Here is a 25,897-nt window from a genome sequence, read left to right on the forward strand (position 1 = left end):
CACCTTTACTACCTTGTCGAGGGTATTACGTCATACGTATCATTATATGAGGGCTGACTGAGGACTGAGTTTGGTTTTACGCCGCTTTTAGCAATATTCCAGCAACATCACGGCGGGGGACACCAGAAATGGGCTTCACACATTGTACCCATGTGGGGATTCGAACCCGGATCTATGGCGTGACGAGCCAACGCTTTAACCACTAAGCTACCCCACCGCCCCCATTATATGAGGATGTTCAGTATATACTCCTTACTTGTTACAGTCAGACAAAGGTGCTGTACTGGGTACAGTTTTACCAACCCCTGAAACACATATACAAGAATGTCTGACTGAGTATCCCATGGAGATCTGACGACTGTCAGTCCAGCAATCATTTGGAGATAAGGACGGCAGCCTTGTCCTCTTGACATAACACAAGACCGTGAAATATTGACAATTCATTTATGTGTATCATCTATGAACATTTTACAAAAGTATGAAGATCAATATATACCCGGATGTCATACCTCAGAATCTTACGTATCAGACGGACATCGTGGCATGATCTGAGTGTTGTGACAAAGAGTGGTTAAAACACTATACCTCCCAGGTAACAAATACCAGGTGAGGTAAGTAAACGGACATGGGGGCACAATTCATATAGTACTGCTGATCCCACAACTCTGGATATTTCATAGTTTTTAATCTGCAAAAGCAATCAGATAAATTGTCACGATTGCCAAAACACGTTAAACGTTAAACATTTTCTTTAGGTGACAATAATCAAAATGGGCATATTTGAAGCACAACCAGCTAGTGGTACAAGACAGAGATATTAGTAGCACTACCAGCGAACTCTATCAGACATAGAGATATTAGTAGCACTACCAACCAACTGTAACTGTACACGATTGTATTGTTGTACCTTTTATCTATCCTTTTTGCTTTGCGCTTTTGTGAACAGAGACACATCTTGCAATTCGTTTATACCAACCAGTGGAATTTGTCAATCTGTCAAAATAATCAGTGATATTTTCAGGCAGGTTTTATTGTGGAGCAGAGATATTTTCAGACGTGTTACAAAGTGACTGAATTTACACACTGAGTAGTCCTCGACGTGTTACACCAGTACTCCGCCCGCTAGCACGCCACCTCAGCTTTCCTGATCAACTCCCATCTGTGCTACACCGTGGCTGGGCTAAAGAACAGTTTCCAGGTGTTTGGTTGATGTCTGGAAAAAGACAAATTCATGATGAAAGTTTGGTCTCCCATTCGCACGTGGAGCGGTTGGTATGCAGTCTAGATGAACATAACGAGACTGTGCGGCACACAAAGGACGGGGTATATCAGACTGAACATAACGAGACTGTGCGGCACACAAAGGACAGGGTATATCAGCCTGAACATAACGAGACTGCGGCACACAGAGGGCGGGGTATATCAGCCTGAACATAACGAGACTGCGGCACACAGAGGGCGGGGTATATCAGCCTGAACATAACGAGACTGCGGCACACAAAGGACGGGGTATATCAGCCTGAACATAACGAGACTGCGGCACACAGAGGACGGGGTATATCAGACTGAACATAACGAGACTGCGGCACACAGAGGGCGGGGTATATCAGACTGAACATAACGAGACTGCGGCACACAGAGGGCGGGGTATATCAGACTGAACATAACGAGACTGTGCGGCACACAAAGGACGGGGTATATCAGACTGAACATAACGAGACTGCGGCACACAAAGGACGGGGTATATCAGACTGAACATAACGAGACTGCGGCACACAAAGGACGGGGTATATCAGACTGAACATAACGAGACTGCGGAACACAAAGGACAGGGTATATCAGACTGAACATAACGAGACTGCAGAACACAAAGGACAGGGTATATCAGACTGAACATAACGAGACTGTGCGGCACACAAAGGACGGGGTATATCAGACTGAACATAACGAGACTGTGCGGCACACAGAGGACGGGGTATATCAGACTGAACATAACGAGACTGTGCGGCACACAGAAGGACAGGGTATATCAGACTGAACATAACGAGACTGTGCAGCACACAAAGGACAGGGTATATCAGACTGAACATAACGAGACTGTGCGGCACACAAAGGACGGGGTATATCAGACTGAACATAACGAGACTGTGCGGCACACAGAGGACGGGGTATATCAGACTGAACATAACGAGACTGTGCGGCACACAGAGGACGGGGTATATCAGACTGAACATAACGAGACTGTGCGGCACACAAAGGACAGGGTATATCAGACTGAACATAACGAGACTGTGCGGCACACAGAGGACGGGGTATATCAGACTGAACATAACGAGACTGTGCGGCACACAGAGGACGGGGTATATCAGACTGAACATAACGAGACTGTGCGGCACACAGAGGACGGGGTATATCAGACTGAACATAACGAGACTGTGCGGCACACAGAGGACGGGGTATATCAGACTGAACATAACGAGACTGTGCGGCACACAGAGGACGGGGTATATCAGACTGAACATAACGAGATTGTGCGGCACACAAAGGACGGGGTATATCAGACTGAACATAACGAGATTGTGCGGCACACAAAGGACGGGGTATATCAGACTGAACATAACGAGATTGTGCGGCACACAAAGGACGGGGTATATCAGACTGAACATAACGAGATTGTGCGGCACACAAAGGACGGGGTATATCAGACTGAACATAACGAGACTGTGCGGCACACAGAGGACGGGGTATATCAGACTTAACATAACGAGATTGTGCGGCACACAAAGGACGGGGTGTATCAGACTGGTGCTCACCTTTGCCTATTGTATTGCATCTGAACACAAAGGTGTTGTGCCGTACCACCTTTACAGAATGAAAATGGTCTAAATGCAGAGGCCAACCTCAAGTATTCTACGACTGGGTCAATACATGAACACAAGTCCATAATCATTTCAAGTCTGTGTCGGGCCACCTTGAGTTTGATAGCCTATCGCGGATATAATTGGCTAGTTAGGTAAACGAATTTATCAATATATGTCTTGGTAAGTTGATCAGCCTGGCCAAATCACCTTTGATATATTTAGTATTGAATAGGTATAACACCGTTCATCTCTTTCTGTAAGGCAATTCTATTTACAAATAAAATACAATATCGTTTTCGCTTTGAAGCAAACATATGTAGACGGACGACTGGCCTAGTAACATCTGAACGGAACACATAGATGTATGAAAGAGCACATATGCGTAAATCAATTTAGACACATGTTTACATACATAGTTTATTGAAAAGAATGGAATATGTTACTCGTCTCTTTTCTGTTGTCTCATCACCTGAAGGTGTCACTACAAGTAAATAAACCGAGTTTATGTTTAACATACTTGACTTCTAGCTCCAGGGTGTCGAGACATCTGATCTCACCATCCAGGAGGATGAGGTGTGCCTTGTCCTCGCCATTACCGGATGTGCCGCCATTGTTCTCTGTGTCTGCGACCTTCACTTTATACGACGTGACGTCATACATACTGATGAAGTCTTGATTATACTGAAAATACGACAGCAGTTTAAGAATAGATATGGGCAGGTCAAATCTGATATGCTAGAATACATACACTTGATCTGGTGTATCTGGTTTTTTCACATATCAGTGTTCGATAGGTCTCAGTGTCGTGCATGTGTGAGTGCCTGCACCACATCTAGGTTACCAGCCTATTCTCTTACACTGTCTTTCTGCATGGTGCTGAGCTTTAACAGGAACTTCATAAACTGGATGTTTCCAGACACGGTTTCCGTCACTAACGTCATGCCACCGGGGTTGTACAGAGCCTTTGCCCCGTTACCGTCTGTATTCAAGCGTGACAGAACACAGTTCACATCGGTGAAGCGACCTTGAATCTGTACGCAATCTGAAAAGTAAATATTTATGAGGCTTACTCGAGCATGTACATGATGATATAACCTTCAGGAATTTAACCATGGAAGTGCCGACACTGCTCTTGCGTTACAATTATAAAATACCACAAAGTGGAAAATTATATATACACATGTTTCTGATACACCTACCTCTGCGGGGTGTTGGTGCCTCGCTGAAAGTATACATGGAAATCATTGAGAGCTATGTACTCTGATACAGAAAGACCTACAGTACGACAGGAAAGAAACAAATTGTGACGAGCAGTCAAGCAAAGGCCTTTTAATCATAAACATTCCCTTCGTATTTCAACCCAATTTACACAAAGTAATAACAAAGCAAACATGAGTAAATCGAATACCTCTCAGTGTTGGTGCTATCGTTGAGGACATATTCAATCTCGGCATCAAACTCTCTCTTCTTTTTTAAGAAGCTGGATAATACACCAACTGAAACATAACACCACTTTTACCGACATGTGTACAGTACACCATCCAGCATCCAGCATTTCAGTAGGATCACACGTGGTATACTGTACACCTGGTATTGTCAGTATAGATCAGACACGTGGTACACTGTACACCTGGTATTGTCAGTATAGATCAGACACACGTGGTATACTGTACACCTGGTATTGTCAGTATAGACCAGACACGTGGTATACTGTACACCTGGTATTGTCAGTATAGATCAGACACGTGGTACACTGTACACCTGGTATTGTCAGTATAGATCAGACACACGTGGTATACTGTACACCTGGTATTGTCAGTATAGATCAGACACACGTGGTAAACTGTACACCTGGTATTGTCAGTATAGATCAGACACACGTGGTATACTGTACACCTGGTATTGTCAGTATAGATCAGACACACGTGGTATACTGTACACCTGGTATTGTCAGTATAGATCAGACACACGTGGTATACTGTACACCTGGTATTGTCAGTATAGATCAGACACACGTGGTAAACTGTACACCTGGTATTGTCAGTATAGATCAGACACACGTGGTATACTGTACACCTGGTATTGTCAGTATAGATCAGACACACGTGGTATACTGTACACCTGGTATTGTCAGTATAGATCAGACACACGTGGTATACTGTACACCTGGTATTGTCAGTATAGATCAGACACGTGGTATACTGTACACCTGGTATTGTCAGTATAGATCAGACACGTGGTATACTGTACACCTGGTATTGTCAGTATAGATCAGACACGTGGTATACTGTACACCTGGTATTGTCAGTATAGATCAGACACGTGGTATACTGTACACCTGGTATTGTCAGTATAGATCAGACACGTGGTATACTGTACGTGGTATACAGTATGTACACCTGGTATTGTCAGTATAGATCAGACACACGTGGTATACTGTACACCTGGTATTGTCAGTATAGATCAGACACGTGGTATACTGTACACCTGGTATTGTCAGTATAGATCAGACACGTGGTATACTGTACACCTGGTATTGTCAGTATAGATCAGACACGTGGTATACTGTACACCTGGTATTGTCAGTATAGATCAGACACGTGGTATACTGTACACCTGGTATTGTCAGTATAGATCAGACACCGTATTGGTATAGATCAGACACGTGGTATACTGTACACCTGGTATTGTCACGTGGTATAGATCAGACAGATCAGACACGTGGTATACTGTACACCTGGTATTGTCAGTATAGATCAGACACGTGGTATACTGTACACCTGGTATTGTCAGTATAGATCAGACACGTGGTATACTGTACACCTGGTATTGTCAGTATAGATCAGACACGTGGTATACTGTACACCTGGTATTGTCAGTATAGATCAGACACACGTGGTATACTGTACACCTGGTATTGTCAGTATAGATCAGACACACGTGGTATACTGTACACCTGGTATTGTCAGTATAGATCAGACACACGTGGTATACTGTACACCTGGTATTGTCAGTATAGATCAGACACACGTGGTATACTGTACACCTGGTATTGTCAGTATAGATCAGACACGTGGTATACTGTACACCTGGTATTGTCAGTATAGATCAGACACGTGGTATACTGTACACCTGGTATTGTCAGTATAGATCCAGACACGTGGTATACTGTACACCTGGTATTGTCAGTATAGATCAGACACGTGGTATACTGTACACCTGGTATTGTCAGTATAGATCAGACACGTGGTATACTGTACACCTGGTATTGTCAGTATAGATCAGACACGTGGTATACTGTACACCTGGTATTGTCAGTATAGATCAGACACGTGGTATACTGTACACCTGGTATTGTCAGTATAGATCAGACACGTGGTATACTGTACACCTGGTATTGTCAGTATAGATCAGACACGTGGTATACTGTACACCTGGTATTGTCAGTATAGATCAGACACGTGGTATACTGTACACCTGGTATTGTCAGTATAGATCAGACACGTGGTATACTGTACACCTGGTATTGTCAGTATAGATCAGACACGTGGTATACTGTACACCTGGTATTGTCAGTATAGATCAGACACGTGGTATACTGTACACCTGGTATTGTCAGTATAGATCAGACACGTGGTATACTGTACACCTGGTATTGTCAGTATAGATCAGACACGTGGTATACTGTACACCTGGTATTGTCAGTATAGATCAGACACGTGGTATACTGTACACCTGGTATTGTCAGTATAGATCAGACACGTGGTATACTGTACACCTGGTATTGTCAGTATAGATCAGACACGTGGTATACTGTACACCTGGTATTGTCAGTATAGATCAGACACGTGGTATACTGTACACCTGGTATTGTCAGTATAGATCAGACACGTGGTATACTGTACACCTGGTATTGTCAGTATAGATCAGACACGTGGTATACTGTACACCTGGTATTGTCAGTATAGATCAGACACGTGGTATACTGTACACCTGGTATTGTCAGTATAGATCAGACACGTGGTATACCGTACTGTACACCTGGTATTGTCAGTATAGATCAGACACGTGGTATACTGTACACCTGGTATTGTCAGTATAGATCAGACACGTGGTATACTGTACACCTGGTATTGTCAGTATAGATCAGACACGTGGTATACTGTACACCTGGTATTGTCAGTATAGATCAGACACACGTGGTATACTGTACACCTGGTATTGTCAGTATAGATCAGACACGTGGTATACTGTACACCTGGTATTGTCAGTATAGATCAGACACGTGGTATACTGTACACCTGGTATTGTCAGTATAGATCAGACACGTGGTATACTGTACACCTGGTATTGTCAGTATAGATCAGACACACGTGGTATACTGTACACCTGGTATTGTCAGTATAGATCAGACACACGTGGTATACTGTACACCTGGTATTGTCAGTATAGATCAGACACGTGGTATACTGTACACCTGGTATTGTCAGTATAGATCAGACACGTGGTATACTGTACACCTGGTATTGTCAGTATAGATCAGACACGTGGTATACTGTACACCTGGTATTGTCAGTATAGATCAGACACACGTGGTATACTGTACACCTGGTATTGTCAGTATAGATCAGACACGTGGTATACTGTACACCTGGTATTGTCAGTATAGATCAGACACGTGGTATACTGTACACACCTGGTATTGTCAGTATAGATCAGACACGTGGTATACTGTACACCTGGTATTGTCAGTATAGATCAGACACGTGGTATACTGTACACCTGGTATTGTCAGTATAGATCAGACACGTGGTATACTGTACACCTGGTATTGTCAGTATAGATCAGACACGTGGTATACTGTACACCTGGTATTGTCAGTATAGATCAGACACGTGGTATACTGTACACCTGGTATTGTCAGTATAGATCAGACACGTGGTATACTGTACACCTGGTATTGTCAGTATAGATCAGACACGTGGTATACTGTACACCTGGTATTGTCAGTATAGATCAGACACGTGGTATACTGTACACCTGGTATTGTCAGTATAGATCAGACACACGTGGTATACTGTACACCTGGTATTGTCAGTATAGATCAGACACGTGGTATACTGTACACCTGGTATTGTCAGTATAGATCAGACACGTGGTATACTGTACACCTGGTATTGTCAGTATAGATCAGACACGTGGTATACTGTACACCTGGTATTGTCAGTATAGATCAGACACGTGGTATACTGTACACCTGGTATTGTCAGTATAGATCAGACACACGGTATACTGTACACCTGGTATTGTCAGTATAGATCAGACACGTGGTATACTGTACACCTGGTATTGTCAGTATAGATCAGACACGTGGTATACTGTACACCTGGTATTGTCAGTATAGATCAGACACGTGGTATACTGTACACCTGGTATTGTCACTATAGATCAGACACGTGGTATACTGTACACCTGGTATTGTCAGTATAGATCAGACACGTGGTATACTGTACACCTGGTATTGTCAGTATAGATCAGACACGTGGTATACTGTACACCTGGTATTGTCAGTATAGATCAGACACGTGGTATACTGTACACCTGGTATTGTCAGTATAGATCAGACACGTGGTATACTGTACACCTGGTATTGTCAGTATAGATCAGACACGTGGTATACTGTACACCTGGTATTGTCAGTATAGATCAGACACGTGGCATACTGTACACCTGGTATTGTGGTATAGATCAGACACACGGTATACTGTACACCTGGTATTGTCAGTATAGATCAGACACACGTGGTATACTGTACACCTGGTATTGTCAGTATAGATCAGACACACGTGGTATACTGTACACCTGGTATTGTCAGTATAGATCAGACACGTGGTATACTGTACACCTGGTATTGTCAGTATAGATCAGACACGTGGTATACTGTACACCTGGTATTGTCAGTATAGATCAGACACGTGGTATACTGTACACCTGGTATTGTCAGTATAGATCAGACACGTGGTATACTGTACACCTGGTATTGTCAGCATAGATCAGACACGTGGCATACCGTACACCTGGTATTGTCAGTATAGATCAGACACGTGGTATACTGTACACCTGGTATTGTCAGTATAGATCAGACACGTGGTATACTGTACACCTGGTATTGTCAGTATAGATCAGACACGTGGTATACCTGTACACCTGGTATTGTCAGTATAGATCAGACACACGTGGTATACCGTACACCTGGTATTGTCAGTATAGATCAGACGTGGTATACTGTACACCTGGTATTGTCAGTATAGATCAGACACGTGGTATACTGTACACCTGGTATTGTCAGTATAGATCAGACACGTGGTATACTGTACACCTGGTATTGTCAGTATAGATCAGACACACGTGGTATACTGTACACCTGGTATTGTCAGTATAGATCAGACACGTGGTATACTGTACACCTGGTATTGTCAGTATAGATCAGACACGTGGTATACTGTACACCTGGTATTGTCAGTATAGATCAGACACGTGGTATACTGTACACCTGGTATTGTCAGTATAGATCAGACACGTGGTATACTGTACACCTGGTATTGTCAGTATAGATCAGACACGTGGTATACTGTACACCTGGTATTGTCAGTATAGATCAGACACACGGTATACTGTACACCTGGTATTGTCAGTATAGATCAGACACGTGGTATACTGTGTACACCTGGTATTGTCAGTATAGATCAGACACGTGGTATACTGTACACCTGGTATTGTCAGTATAGATCAGAGACACGTGGCATACCGTACACCTGGTATTGTCACTATAGATCAGAGACACGTGGTATACCGTACACCTGGTATTGTCAGTATAGATCAGACACACGGTATACTGTACACCTGGTATTGTCAGTATAGATCAGACACGTGGTATACTGTACACCTGGTATTGTCAGTATAGATCAGACACGTGGCATACCGTACACCTGGTATTGTCAGTATAGATCAGACACACGTGGTATATACCGTACACCTGGTATTGTCAGTATAGATCAGAGACACGTGGTATACCTGTACACCTGGTATTGTCAGTATAGATCAGACACGTGGTATACCGTACACCTGGTATTGTCGCGGTATAGATCAGACACGTGGTATACTGTACACCTGGTATTGTCAGTATAGATCAGACACACGTGGTATACTGTACACCTGGTATTGTCAGTATAGATCAGACACGTGGTATACTGTACACCTGGTATTGTCAGTATAGATCAGACACGTGGTATACTGTACACCTGGTATTGTCACTATAGATCAGACACGTGGTATACTGTACACCTGGTATTGTCACTATAGATCAGACACGTGGTATACTGTACACCTGGTATTGTCACTATAGATCAGACACGTGGTATACTGTACACCTGGTATTGTCAGTATAGATCAGACACACGTGGTATACTGTACACCTGGTATTGTCAGTATAGATCAGACACGTGGTATACTGTACACCTGGTATTGTCAGTATAGATCAGACACGTGGTATACTGTACACCTGGTATTGTCAGTATAGATCAGACACGTGGTATACTGTACACCTGGTATTGTCAGTATAGATCAGACACGTGGTATACTGTACACCTGGTATTGTCAGTATAGATCAGACACACGTGGTATACTGTACACCTGGTATTGTCAGTATAGATCAGACACGTGGCATACCGTACACCTGGTATTGTCAGTATAGATCAGACACGTGGTATACCGTACACCTGGTATTGTCAGTATAGATCAGACACGTGGTATACTGTACACCTGGTATTGTCAGTATAGATCAGACACGTGGCATACCGTACACCTGGTATTGTCAGTATAGATCAGACACGTGGCATACCGTACACCTGGTATTGTCAGTATAGATCAGACACGTGGCATACCGTACACCTGGCATTGTCAGTATAGATCAGACACGTGGTATACCGTACACCTGGCATTGTCAGTATAGATCAGACACGTGGTATACCGTACAACCTGGTATTGTCAGTATAGATCAGACACACGTGGTATACTGTACACCTGGTATTGTCAGTATAGATCAGACACGTGGCATACCGTACACCTGGTATTGTCAGTATAGATCAGACACGTGGTATACTGTACACCTGGTATTGTCAGTATAGATCAGACACACACGGCATACCGTACACCTGGTATTGTCAGTATAGATCAGACACGGCATACCGTACACCTGGTATTGTCACTATAGATCAGACACGTGGCATACTGTACAACCTGGTATTGTCAGTATAGATCAGACACGTGGCATACCGTACACCTGGTATTGTCAGTATAGATCAGACACGTGGTATACCGTACACCTGGTATTGTCAGTATAGATCAGACACACGGTATACCGTACACCTGGTATTGTCAGTATAGATCAGACACGTGGTATACCGTACACCTGGTATTGTCAGTATAGATCAGACACGTGGTATACTGTACACCTGGTATTGTCAGTATAGATCAGACACGTGGTATACCGTACACCTGGTATTGTCACTATAGATCAGACACGTGGTATACTGTACACCTGGTATTGTCAGTATAGATCAGACACGCGGTATACTGTACACCTGGTATTGTCAGTATAGATCAGACACGTGGTATACTGTACACCTGGTATTGTCAGTATAGATCAGACACGTGGTATACTGTACACCTGGTATTGTCAGTATAGATCGTGACACGTGGTATACTGTACACCTGGTATTGTCACTATAGATCAGACACGTGGTATGCTGTACACCTGGCATTGTCAGTATAGATCAGACACGTGGTATACTGTACACCTGGTATTGTCAGTATAGATCAGACACGTGGTATACTGTACACCTGGTATTGTCAGTATAGATCAGACACACGTGGTATACCGTACACCTGGTATTGTCAGTATAGATCAGACACACGTGGTATACCGTACACCTGGTATTGTCAGTATAGATCAGACACGTGGCATACTGTACACCTGGTATTGTCAGTATAGATCAGACACGTGGTATACCGTACACCTGGTATTGTCAGTATAGATCAGACACGTGGTATACCTGTACAACCTGGTATTGTCAGTATAGATCAGACACGTGGTATACCGTACACCTGGTATTGTCAGTATAGATCAGACACGCGGTATACCGTACACCTGGTATTGTCAGTATAGATCAGACACGTGGTATACCGTACACCTGGTATTGTCAGTATAGATCAGACACGCGGTATACCTGTACACCTGGTATTGTCAGTATAGATCAGACACGTGGTATACTGTACACCTGGTATTGTCAGTATAGATCAGACACGTGGTATACCGTACACCTGGTATTGTCAGTATAGATCAGACACGTGGTATACCTGTACACCTGGTATTGTCAGTATAGATCAGACACGTGGTATACTGTACACCTGGTATTGTCACTTTAGATCAGACACGTGGTATACTGTACACCTGGTATTGTCAGTATAGATCAGACACGTGGTATACTGTACACCTGGTATTGTCACTATAGATCAGACACGTGGTATACTGTACACCTGGTATTGTCAGTATAGATCAGACACACGTGGTATACTGTACACCTGGTATTGTCAGTATAGATCAGACACGTGGTATACTGTACACCTGGTATTGTCAGTATAGATCAGACACACGTGGTATACTGTACACCTGGTATTGTCACTATAGATCAGACACGTGGTATACTGTACACCTGGTATTGTCAGTATAGATCAGATCACACATAATGGTATACCTGTACACCTGGTATTGTCAGTATAGATCAGACACGTGGCATACCGTACACCTGGTATTGTCACTATAGATCAGACAACGTGGTATACCGTACACCTGGTATTGTCAGTATAGATCAGACACGTGGTATACCGTACACCTGGTATTGTCACTATAGATCAGACACGTGGTATACTGTACACCTGGTATTGTCACTATAGATCAGACACACGGTATACTGTACACCTGGTATTGTCACTATAGATCAGACACGTGGTATACTGTACACCTGGTATTGTCACTATAGATCAGACACGTGGTATACCGTACACCTGGTATTGTCAGTATAGATCAGACACGTGGTATACCGTACACCTGGTATTGTCAGTATAGATCAGACACGTGGTATACTGTACACCTGGTATTGTCAGTATAGATCAGACACGTGGTATACTGTACACCTGGTATTGTCAGTATAGATCAGACACGTGGTATACTGTACACCTGGTATTGTCAGTATAGATCACACACGCATACTGTACACCTGGTATTGTCAGTATAGATCAGACACGTGGTATACCGTACACCTGGTATTGTCAGTATAGATCAGACACGTGGTATACTGTACACCTGGTATTGTCAGTATAGATCAGACACACGCGGTATACCGTACACCTGGTATTGTTCACTATAGATCGAGACACGTGGTATACTGTACACCTGGTATTGTCACTATAGATCAGACACGTGGTATACTGTACACCTGTCAGTATAGATCAGACACGTGGTATACTGTACACCTGGTATTGTCAGTATAGATCAGACACGTGGTATACTGTACACCTGGTATTGTCAGTATAGATCAGACACGTGGTATACTGTACACCTGGTATTGTCAGTATAGATCAGACACGTGGTATACTGTACACCTGGTATTGTCAGTATAGATCAGACACACGTGGTATACTGTACACCTGGTATTGTCAGTATAGATCAGACACGTGGTATACTGTACACCTGGTATTGTCAGTATAGATCAGAGACACGTGGTATACTGTACACCTGGTATTGTCACTATAGATCAGACACGTGGTATACTGTACACCTGGTATTGTCACTATAGATCAGACACGTGGTATACTGTACACCTGGTATTGTCAGTATAGATCAGACACGTGGTATACTGTACACCTGGTATTGTCACTATAGATCAGACACGTGGTATACTGTACACCTGGTATTGTCAGTATAGATCAGACACACGTGGTATACTGTACACCTGGTATTGTCAGTATAGATCAGACACACGTGGTATACTGTACACCTGGTATTGTCAGTATAGATCAGACACACGTGGTATACTGTACACCTGGTATTGTCACTATAGATCAGACACGTGGTATACTGTACACCTGGTATTGTCAGTATAGATCAGACACGTGGTATACTGTACACCTGGTATTGTCAGTATAGATCAGACACGTGGTATACTGTACACCTGGTATTGTCAGTATAGATCAGACACGTGGTATACTGTACACCTGGTATTGTCAGTATAGATCAGACACGTGGTATACTGTACACCTGGTATTGTCAGTATAGATCAGACACGTGGTATACTGTACACCTGGTATTGTCAGTATAGATCAGACACACGTGGTATACTGTACACCTGGTATTGTCAGTATAGATCAGACACGTGGTATACTGTACACCTGGTATTGTCAGTATAGATCAGACACGTGGTATACTGTACACCTGGTATTGTCAGTATAGATCAGACACGTGGTATACTGTACACCTGGTATTGTCAGTATAGATCAGACACACGTGGCATACTGTACACCTGTCAGTATAGATTGTCACGTATAGACCTGGTATTGTCAGTATAGATCAGACACCAACACGTGGTATACTGTACACCTGGTATTGTCAGTATAGATCAGACACACGTGGTATACTGTACACCTGGTATTGTCAGTATAGATCAGACACGTGGTATACTGTACACCTGGTATTGTCACTATAGATCAGACACGTGGTATACTGTACACCTGGTATTGTCACTATAGATACACGTGGTATACCGTACACCTGGTATTGTCAGTATAGATCAGACACACGTGGTATACTGTACACCTGGTATTGTCAGTATAGATCAGACACACGTGGTATACCTGTACACCTGGTATTGTCAGTATAGATCAGACACACGTGGTATACCTGGTACACCTGGTATTGTCAATCTGGTATTGATCAGTTATAGATCACACGTGGTATACTGTACACCTGGTATTGTCACTATAGATCAGACACGTGGTATACTGTACACCTGGTATTGTCAGTATAGATCAGACACGTGGTATACTGTACACCTGGTATTGTCAGTATAGATCAGACACATGGTATACTGTACACCTGGTATTGTCAGTATAGATCAGACACACGGCATACTGTACACCTGGTATTGTCAGTATAGATCATACGTGGTATACTGTACATCTGGTAACACCTGGTATTGTCAGTATAGATCAGACACGTGGTATACTGTACACCTGGTATTGTCACTATAGATCAGACACGTGGTATACTGTACACCTGGTATTGTCACTTTAGATCAGACACGTGGTATACTGTACACCTGGTATTGTCAGTATAGATCAGACACGTGGTATACTGTACACCTGGTATTGTCAGTATAGATCAGACACACGTGGTATACTGTACACCTGGTATTGTCAGTATAGATCAGACACACGTGGTACACTGTACACCTGGTATTTTCATGTCAGTATAGAACCGACACATTGCATCTGTAGCCCTCTGCAGCTATGGCCATGTCTCACTTGGATATCGGAGGGTTTTCAACCACCGTGCTCGGTCAGCATCTTTGACGAAATGGCACCAGTAACCATAGGCAACCATGACCCCGGCGAAACCCACCAGGCGACCCTCCTCATGGACACTTGCCAAATCTTTCCATACAGTACTGCCTGTAAGAGAAACCGCCTTTTAGCAACCGTTACTTTTATATGTCACCTCAGTAGTGCTGTTTACTCGTTATTTACACAATGTTTTGGTGTGTGAACCATTATAATATATGGCATATACACTACAATATGTGTCACATGTTACAATATATGGCATACACACTACAATATGTGTGACATGTTACAATATATGGCATACACGTGCACACTACAATATGTGTCACATTTCACACAAAGTCTGTCATGCCACGTCATACACCCACACCTGTGTTTGCGACCGTGCTATATAATTGTCTGTCGTGACGAATGCACAACGCACCCACCTTGCACAATGTGAAGAGCGACTGTCTCCACATCTACGAAGCCGTACGTTCTTTTACAGAGTTCATTTCCCGTTCCTGAAAGTTGAGTCAGCACTTTTATTTTTTGTGATTCTCCTCGCCCAACCGACCCTCCTAATTTTATTGCCGACACCCACCCACCCCCCACCCACCTAAAAAAGAAAAAACCCTTCTTTTTTTCATTCCAACACCGCCGACTCGAACCTAAAGCGTACTGCCTCGTCATATAAAATGTTCATCTAACTAAAATGTTTTATTCAGACGCTGCCATAAGTCCAAAGAACGCGAGAAATTGTAATAAGAATTACAATAAATGAGAATCAAGAACATTATTCGGATAAATTTGTCTTTATTAAGTTGTTGGTTTTTCCCCGACCGACCGACCCATGTTCAGAATTCGGTGGCTATGTCAAACACATAAAAAAGTGAGGCCTATAGAGCACGGTCGTCTTCGACCTATTGGGAAGTGTTCTGCTAGTATACTGTCACTATTCGACCCACATGAAACACATGGTGTGTAAGTACTGATTCTGGTGTACCTGTAGGCAGTATCCCGATGGGTATCTCCACGGGGGAGAGTTTAGCGGTGTGGTTGTTGGCGTCAGTGTCGTGCTCCTGCATCCTGGGTACTAGCGTGTTGATAATCTCATAGAAGGAACCGTCACCTCCCGCAACAATGACGCTACAGGGGAACAACATACACAGAAGTTACTCAAGTGAAAAAAGAATACATAGAGAGTGTCACGTATTACAACATAATTAACCAGCAACACAATTACCCAACAACACAAAAGGCGTGGTAGCCCATACTGTCTATAGCGTTGGCTCGTCTCGCATAACACTCGATTCTCCATATCGGTTCAACGTTTCGAGGACATTCATGGCGTCCACTACCGAAATATAGCTACCTGTCTCGTAAAACAATACCCACTTATTCAAGACCACTTTGATGAGAAACGACTTTAAAGACGAGGACATATTTGTAGCTGAGATGTGGTACCGAGCTAACATGAGCTATTGGTAGGAAACCAACTGCTGACCTCGTCCAATGGTCAACGAGTCCGGGAATGGAAAGGGTGGCGAGGACACCTACCCGTTCACCTGGGAAAAGTCATACGTTTGGCCAATCTCTCCTATGTGTCTCGACCTCTGTGTCACTTGAAAAACAAAATTTACTGATAAGTATATGAACAAGACAACATTACAGCCCTATACCTATTACACTGTATAAACAATAACACGTCATTCTTACAACACATGGTTCATATCAAACAAATGATAGATATAATTGATCTTTATGAACGACACAGTAATCAGCCAGTGCACACTGGGACAAGTAAGGCGTCTCAATTACCAATAACATCCGCCTGTATGTCAGCCAGTTCAAACAATGGAGCAACTTTTGTTTCGTAGATGTGGCGGCCTTGACCTCTGCCCCCGATGGCGTTGATTATTACAAGAAGACGCGTGGGACGATCTGCAACAAACGCTCCACTGTGTAACGGGGTTGATGAGACACGCTATGTATACCCATCTAAAGGTAGAACAATAGTCATACTTGATACTAATCAAATACACTTATCTTCAATTCATACCGTGACTTCCAGAACATTATTTGACTGCTCTTCAGCTTCAGTTTCGTGATACAATGACGTTAACGTCTGAACGCTGTCAAGGAAGAGACCGCCATTTACAGTTACACCTAGATATACTAACAGTGAGTGAGTGAGTTTAGTTTTACGCCGCACTCAGCAATATTCCAGCTATATGGCGGCGGTCTGTAAATAATCGAGTCTGGACCAGACAATCCAGTGATCAACAGCATGAGCATCGATCTGCGCAATTGGGAACCGATGACATGTGTCAACCAAGTCAGCGAAACTGACCACCCGATCCCGTTAGTCGCCTCTTACGACAAGATAGTCGCCTTTTTATGGCAAGCACATGGGTTGCTGAAGAACTATTCTACCCCGGATCTTCACGGGTCATCTAATTATTGTTATTTGCAGTTGTCCCACCTGTTATGTCTATCCTGCTGCCTATGATGTCCACCCACTCCTGCAGGGTGTGTTTCTTGCCCTCCATGGTCTTGTGGCGGTGGCGCCATCTGTTGTCCGTCTGGCGATGTACATAGTGGACAGTAAAGGAGTCCAGTTCCCGCGAGTCCTTCGTGTCCTTGCCCTTGGAAGAAGGCGCCCCTCTGTGTGCTGCGATGACGTCACGCCATGGTAAAGTTAATTCTGTTGGAAAGATTATGAAACCTCAACGGTGCCTCGACAAAGAATGTTGCTTTAATTAGTTATTAGTGTTAACAAACACTGGAGATTCTGTGGAGATAATTATATATGTGATGCTGCCGGCCATAGTGAACGCCAGTGACATAACAGTCACAACAAGCTGAAATTATACACAACTGATATACCTGTTCTCCTCATTAATAAAAACATAAACTCACTACCTTTTTATACGTAACAACATCATGAAAATGAAAGTAGTTTATATGCAGCGATGCATGATTATTACCCACGTCAACTGATCAGCTAATATTACAAAACAGAACTTTGTCACTTGTGTGACAACCCAAGTCTGAGTGCGACAGTGGCAAACAGGTGACTCACAGTTAAAACCAGACAGAGACTACGGGAAACAGTTACATAACACGTGACCGCCTCGACACAAGGCCTACATCTCTAGTTCGTTGTACAGACCAAACTTCCTTATATGCCATACAGCCTCGATTAGTCGTCAAACGTCTTTTCGGACAATTTAATGACCGCTTATAGAAGACCAAACGTGTGTCAGACTGACCCATGCTCAATGAACAGAGCCCAAAAGATCCGGGTTAGAATTGATCTTCAGCAACCCATGTTTGTCGTCAGAGGCGACTAACGGGATCGGGTGGTCAGGTTCGCTGACTGGTGTTGACACGTGTCATCGGTTCCCAATTGCGTAGATCGATGGTCATGCTGTTGATCCCTGGATTGTCTGGTCCAGATCCGATTATTTACAGACCGCCGCCATATAGCTGGGATATTGCTGAGTGCGGCGTAAAGCTAAACTCACTCACTCACTCAATGAACAGACGTGTCCGCAGATACTACCAACACAGTGTATGTTTTCTTAGACCAGTGAAACATCAAATATAATCGTATCTCGTCCATTGTCAACTCGGAAATCATGTTCAATTTATCTGATATAGGCAGGTATTTCACATTTTATTCCAGAACATATTTGACTGCTCTTCAGTTTCAGTTTCGTGATACAATGACGTTAACGTCTGAACGCTGACGAAGAAGATGGATATACTAACAGGTACATATATTACATAACAGGCATGCATTTCACATTGTATTTATTTTATTCCTTTTCTAAACATGCTTTACATGTTAAATTATGTTTGTGTAAACTGATTGTATGTATGTCTTGAAAAATACTTTGTTCCGTAATGGAATGTGTTTTGGAATGCTATTTAATACGGCAACGTTTGTCCGGTCGGCCATTACACGATGTACGGTAAAAGATTTTTCACACGTTTCTCGGGCAAGAGGTCTAAGGGAAGTAACTCTCGCCAATATGAGCAAAATATCCCAATGTCTGCAGTCAAGGAATTGTGTAGCTTGCACATAAGCTGATACATAACGATAGACGGGTAACACACACTGGAAACAGGACTAGGAAGGAGATCGACATGAACTGATTATGAGCTACTATTCACCAGTGGTTCCTCTCCTCGTCTGTGTAACCCAGCATATGTTCCTGTTGTCAACCTGCAGCCTCACCAGATCTCCGGCGCACGTGAAGTCTCCCGCTAGACAAGTGTCGTCGGCTGCAGTACTGGCGACTGGTTTCGAGCTGTCAGCCATTGCTCCACTTCACTTCCGAGTAGCTCTACACAGCCCCGTCAGTCAGTCAGTCAGTCAGCGCAACAGGTCTACTATCTAGGCCACCGGACGAGGCCTTTATGTTTTGGGTTTTGTACAACATGATACACTATTTTGTGACTCCACTACCCAGCGGAATGGGAAATAAATAGCTCGGCTGGTATTGAAAAGCTTGTTGCATCATGTACAGACATGTTTAAGATTATCCCCAATCACCTAGAAAATGTTAAGGCACAAGCTAATGACATTAGATTAAACACAGCAATATATGATGTTCTTTAAATAACCACACATCACAAAATAATGATTCTGACAATCAATTGCAAGTGAAGACAATTCAGCTGTAGTATGTCTGTGGAGAATGCAGGTGGAGCTGTGAGTAGCGGGGCGAGGCAGGATGTTTACTAAATATGTCAGGTGTAATTAAGGTGGATGAGAGAGGGTGGTAGAGAACGGAGACGAATATAATAATGTATGAAATATTACTTGACGCAAAACAGATCTTTCCTCTCAAATGGGCAGTGGGGTAGCCTAGTGGTTAAAGCGTTCGCTCGTCACGTTGACGACACGGATTCGAATCCCCTCGTGGGTGGGTGTGAAGCCCATTTCTGGGATGGGAAATGCAGAACCAAAGGGACTTCTCTGTGTGCGTGCATGCGTGCGTGCGTGCTTGCGTGTGTGTGTGTGTGTGTTTCACTTTGTATAGTGTGTCTAAAATTGAAATATTCATGTCAAGCTAAAGAGTGTTTTGTGGGGATTTTCATGATGGCTGTATATACATTTACTGAGAGCGGAGACACCAGCTTTAAATGTAATGGTTTCACTACCTTGTCGATACGGACGAGTTGTATAAACACACTGTACAGACGTACACAAACTCCACGAGGCGATATATACAGTGTAGTTGCTCACGGGGGTGGAACCTGTAAACAAGGTCGGGGTCTGATCGCATGGAAAAGTTAGAACGTTTTACACAAAGGCCAGTGGAATGAGGACTGGCTACAGCTTTGCTGAAGGTTACAGCAAATATGCATGCGATACAGATAGACTGAAATATTTGTCTGGCATTCTAAGAGGAGATGGATACCAGAGACAGTCTCGGAGCTTTTATGGAGTCATTAGTGAAACGCAACAGGACGATGAAAATACCACAGTGTGGCTACTGTAAATAGATGCAACAGTATACTAAGCACAGTTAAAGTCAGGCACCTCGGTCGAAACTGTACTATATCAAGTGTGAACAACTGATTGATTGATTGATTGTTGTTTAACGCCGCACTCAGCAATATTCAGGTTATATACGGCGGCGATCTGACCAGACACTCCAGTGATCAACAGCATGAGCATTGATCTACGCAGTTGGGATACAATGACGTGTCAACTAAGTCCTGATCCTGACCACCCGATCCCGTTAGTCGCCTCCTACGACAAGCATGGGTTACTGCAGATCAATTCTAACCCGGATCTTCACTGGAATAGTGTGAAAGACGTGAGTCAGTACCGGTCAGTCGGTGAATGGGTGTAGCGGAAGTATGGCGATCACAACAACGGTCCCTTTGAAAGGTTTCACAGATTCCAAGTCGCTGTATTCACCACCAACCCTACCCAGCCTCCCCCCCCCCCCCCAGCTACTTACAGGGGACGTAGTGTGAATCCTGTGCAATATTCAAGCTGTTCAAGCTGCAAAGAATAACTAGAATCTGGTCTCGGCCAAAATAGTGGTCGAAAGCATGAGCAACAATTAACCAGCTGATCAGTTAGGACCTGACCCACAAACTTCGCGTCTTACGACAAGCTCTGGACCTCGCCAGGAACACATGGAAGTAATATACACTCCACTTGCAACGTTAAAGGTCACCGGTATTTTTCATAAACTGATATGAATAGCACGTGTGCCATGATATTTGTAGTAGCTGAGATTAATCTCCAACGCACTCATTTGGTGTACAGACCTACGGTAGAGAATCTCACGTCCCGCGCATTTGGAGTCTGCTAAATCATGTGTATATATATATATATGTGTGAAAGAGGTCGTTCTTGAGTAGTGCCTACCTTCCCACATCTCTGTAACATGTATTACAGTGCACCTACCAGTATGGTACCCAGTAGGTCATTTATTCTAGTTACTTCATGATTACAGATTTTAGCCGACGAGGCGACTGATCCATAGGTTTAATGGAGGCGGTTCATCTTAACGTGAGATGTTTAGATTTAACCCCATAACGTTAATAATGGATTGTGTAACAAGACGGTCAGGTCAGCACTGGGGGTGGGTGGGTTTGGTTTCAATTCGCGTTTGACAGACGATACGACGGAAAAGCGGACGTGATTTATCTCCCCTGTATGCAGAAACTTTATGGATAACAACTTCTGTTTTTTATGAGTGAGTACAGCGACGTTTGGATACAGATTCTTTTTATTGTACCGTTTTGTCAAGCATAATGGGACATGAAGAGGGGAAGTGTATATATACTGGATGTGACAATGTGACAAAGAAAACAACATAATTAACATAATTGGCTAGGCAGAAGGCTGATGAAGCCAGAGAGTAGACAAAGGACAGGCGTAGAAGCCAATGATGTACAAATGATAATGACATGTTTATACAGCAGTGAGTTTATACAGTGGATTGGGCTTGGTGGATGAGTGCATCATAAGCGGATGGAATGAAGTATCCTTGGTCTCGGTTGATGGTGGGCTTTTGGCGTTTGATGTGGATGGCTTCGGTGAGCTTGCGTTTAGTGAAGTCTGTTTGTTTGTTAGAGAGAATGGTGATGTCAGACCACTCTATTTGATGATTGGGGCTTGCTTTGATGTGGTCGGAAATGGCTGATTTGCTGTCGGAATTGGTAACAGAGGTCTGATGTTCTTTCACTCGGGTGTTGATGGGTCGGGAAGTTTCGCCTATGTAGCTCTGCCCACAATCACAGTTTATTTTGTAGATGACACATTTTGGGTTGTTGTTCTTTATGGTGGTGGGTTTTCTTCCATTGGCATGGAGAATGTTGTTAAGGTTGGAGGACGCGGAGAAGGTGGTATCTATGCCAGCTTGATCTTTCAGGAGGCGGCTGATTTGATGTGACGGTTTGCCAATGTAGGGATGGATATCTTGATGGGGCTAAATCTTGTTTGGGTCTTTTGGTAGGGGGTGGCAGCGATGGTTCTGTTGACTATTTGGGATGGAAAGTGGTTGCGTTCTACGAAGACTTTCTTGAGGTGTTCGATTTCATCTTGTAGTTTAGTTGAGCAGATGTTCTTGGCCCTTCTGGTTAGTGTGGAGATGATGCCGGTCTTAACTTTAGGTGGATGATTGGAGTTGTAGTGGATATACTGATCCGTATGGGTGGGTTTTCTGTATACAGTGGTCTGGAGTTGGTTGCTGGAGGTGCGGGACACAAGGACGTCAAGGAAAGGTAGTTGCTGGTTCTGCTCGGTTTCCATGGTGAACTTGATGCGGGGATGTTGGTTGTTGAGATGGGTGAGAAGCTGAGTGGGATCTTGCTGAGGTTGGAGGATGACGAAGGTGTCATCCACTTTGCGATACCAACATGTGGGTTTGAAGGGTGCAGTATCCAGTGCTTTATCTTCCAGGTCCGTCATGTAAATTTCGGTTAGGATGGGGGATAAGGGGGAGCCCATGGGAAGTCCATGAATTTGTTCATAGATCTCGTCCCCCCAGGTGAAGTAGGTGGAGTTGATGCAGGTTGAGGTGAGACTGATGATGGAGTCGGTTGAGAGGCTGGTGTTGAGGGGTTGTTGAAGTTTATCAATTCTGTGGCGTAAGGCTTGGAGCGCTTCTTCTCTTGGTACATTAGTAAATAGGTCCACAACATCGTAGCTGATGATGGGACCTGGATTGGAGATGTCACGGATCTTGCTGCAGAAGTCTGTTGAGTCGTTGATGAAGGAGTTGGCAGATTTACCTAAAGGAGCGAGTACTTTGGTAAGGTGCTGGGCAGTATTGTAAAACACTGTATCACGGGAGCAGACTAGTAGACGGGTTTTCACAGGATTCTTATGGATCTTGACAGTTGCTCGGGCATAGGGTGGTTGAGGATGGGATACTGATAGCTTGCGATAGTGATATGTAGAGAGTTCAAATTTATCATGCAGTAGTTTTAGGGTGGACTTGTGCTGACGATTGAACTTAGTAGGATCCTTATTGATCTTCTTGTACGTGGCGGTGTCATCTAGCAGGTTGTCTACCATGGTGTTGAAATGGTCTTTGTCTAGAATGGGCTTGTAACAAGCCATCAAACAATTGAAACAAGATCCGGACATCGTCATCGCCCCAGCTGACAAGGGTAAGGCCACCGTTGTCCATCCCCTACATTGGCAAACCGTCACATCAAATCAGCCGCCTCCTGAAAGATCAAGCTGGCATAGATACCACCTTCTCCGCGTTCTCCAACCTTAACAACATTCTCCATGCCAATGGAAGAAAACCCACCACCATAAAGAACAACAACCCAAAATGTGTCATCTACAAAATAAACTGTGATTGTGGGCAGAGCTACATAGGCGAAACTTCCCGACCCATCAACACCCGAGTGAAAGAACATCAGACCTCTGTTACCAATTCCGACAGCAAATCAGCCATTTCCGACCACATCAAAGCAAGCCCCAATCATCAAATAGAGTGGTCTGACATCACCATTCTCTCTAACAAACAAACAGACTTCACTAAACGCAAGCTCACCGAAGCCATCCACATCAAACGCCAAAAGCCCACCATCAACCGAGACCAAGGATACTTCATTCCATCCGCTTATGATGCACTCATCCACCAAGCCCAATCCACTGTATAAACTCACTGCTGTATAAACATGTCATTATCATTTGTACATCATTGGCTTCTACGCCTGTCCTTTGTCTACTCTCTGGCTTCATCAGCCTTCTGCCTAGCCAATTATGTTAATTATGTTGTTTTCTTTGTCACATTGTCACATCCAGTATATATACACTTCCCCCCTCTTCATGTCCCATTATGCTTGACAACGGTACAAGAATCTGTATCGAAACGTCGCACTTACGAATAAAAAGAAGTTGTTATCCATAAAGTTTGTTCTGTATTGTACTTCCCAACTTCTAAAATGCCACTCAAAGAAATTACAGCTCTAAGACTGTGAAATGACCTCAAGAATCATACTGAAAATAGTCAAAACAATGGCCACTAATAGTAAGTTAAAATACATTTAAATGAATAGCAGTCACTTTTGTTGACTGATGAATAATTTGTGTCATCTCGGGGCATCGAATCTATTCCACCTAAAAAGACGATATTCAGGACAATACCACGGGTGATTATCAATAAATATTCTTGTATGACGTCACAATGCTTCTTTACTGCAGCTTTACACTATGTTCTGCTGCAGAGCTCAAGCTAACCCTGTACGATGGCTGGACCACTATCACAGCGGTATAATACTTCTTTAAATGCCGGGAATGTATTTCCCAGAACTGAGCTAGGAAGTTTGCACGATGTGCCTGTTGTGAGCCCTTATCACCATACCCTCTCCTGGGAACCAAATATGCCAGAATCTAAATCTAAAACATGACATTTAACCGCAACTCCCGGTGTGGAGGCTAGCCCTGACGTAAGAGAGGCCTCCATGCCGACGTTGTACATAAACAAGCATTGCTGCACGTACACATCCAATTTTCACGATGCATAAAGATTTATACAAAGCCAAAATGATGCAGAGCTCCAGTAATAATTCCCAAATCATCTGTACATTACATTTGATAATTGTAATTATAACATTTCATTTGAGGATAGACTGACGTACGAAAGAATGTACACGCCTTGTCTTCGTCTTTATGAATAAAATACAACCCAATGTTTGCTGCTCGCATCCGTTCTGATCTTTAAAGAATGTCCCCCTCCCCCCCCCAAAAAAGTTCTGTAGCTTCAGCAATACGCGAGTGAACCACATTTAACGTAGGTCTACACTGAAACCATTGCTACCCATTGAGTATCTAGATCTGTTATCACCTCCATTGACCCGTGAAGGTCCGGGTTAGAATTGAT

At 43.5% G+C, this 25,897-nt stretch overlaps 1 protein-coding gene across 2 annotated transcripts; it reads right to left on the reverse strand.

Moving 5' to 3' along the window:
* Nucleotides 1-430: 430 nt before the first annotated feature.
* LOC124269658 (ceramide kinase-like) lies at nt 431-20,086 on the reverse strand. 2 transcript variants are annotated; one of them, XM_046704695.1, is made up of 12 exons: nt 19,701-20,086; nt 18,004-18,225; nt 17,340-17,462; nt 17,079-17,142; nt 16,525-16,667; nt 15,968-16,042; nt 15,501-15,647; nt 4,270-4,357; nt 4,061-4,083; nt 3,719-3,903; nt 3,379-3,542; nt 431-1,213 (listed from the first exon to the last, which is right to left on the reverse strand). In XM_046704695.1, the coding sequence occupies exons 1-12, from the start codon at nt 19,846-19,848 to the stop codon at nt 1,165-1,167; spliced, it is 1,431 nt and encodes a 476-aa protein (XP_046560651.1). In that variant the 5' UTR covers nt 19,849-20,086; the 3' UTR covers nt 431-1,164. The 2 variants fall into 2 exon arrangements, with proteins under 2 accessions (XP_046560651.1, XP_046560652.1); XM_046704696.1 differs by having other exon boundaries at nt 19,765-19,853.
* Between the last annotated feature and the right edge of the window lie 5,811 nt (nt 20,087-25,897).

Source organism: Haliotis rubra, unplaced genomic scaffold (assembly GCF_003918875.1).
Source record: "Haliotis rubra isolate DU_JTF1 unplaced genomic scaffold, ASM391887v1 Scf1460, whole genome shotgun sequence".
Classification (NCBI taxonomy): Eukaryota; Metazoa; Mollusca; class Gastropoda; order Lepetellida; family Haliotidae; genus Haliotis; species Haliotis rubra.

What these genes read in the sequence shown, in the direction of transcription:
- LOC124269658 (XM_046704695.1), bottom strand. Translation starts at nt 19,848, where the DNA reads ATGGCTGACAGCTCGAAACCAGTCGCCAGTACTGCAGCCGACGACACT. An exon ending in CATACAGGCGGATGTTATTG is followed by an intron (nt 17,143 to 17,339) that starts GTAATTGAGACG and finishes TTGTTTTTCAAG; the next exon opens with TGACACAGAGGTCGAGACAC. An exon ending in CATCGGGATACTGCCTACAG is followed by an intron (nt 16,043 to 16,524) that starts GTACACCAGAAT and finishes CTCAACTTTCAG; the next exon opens with GAACGGGAAATGAACTCTGT.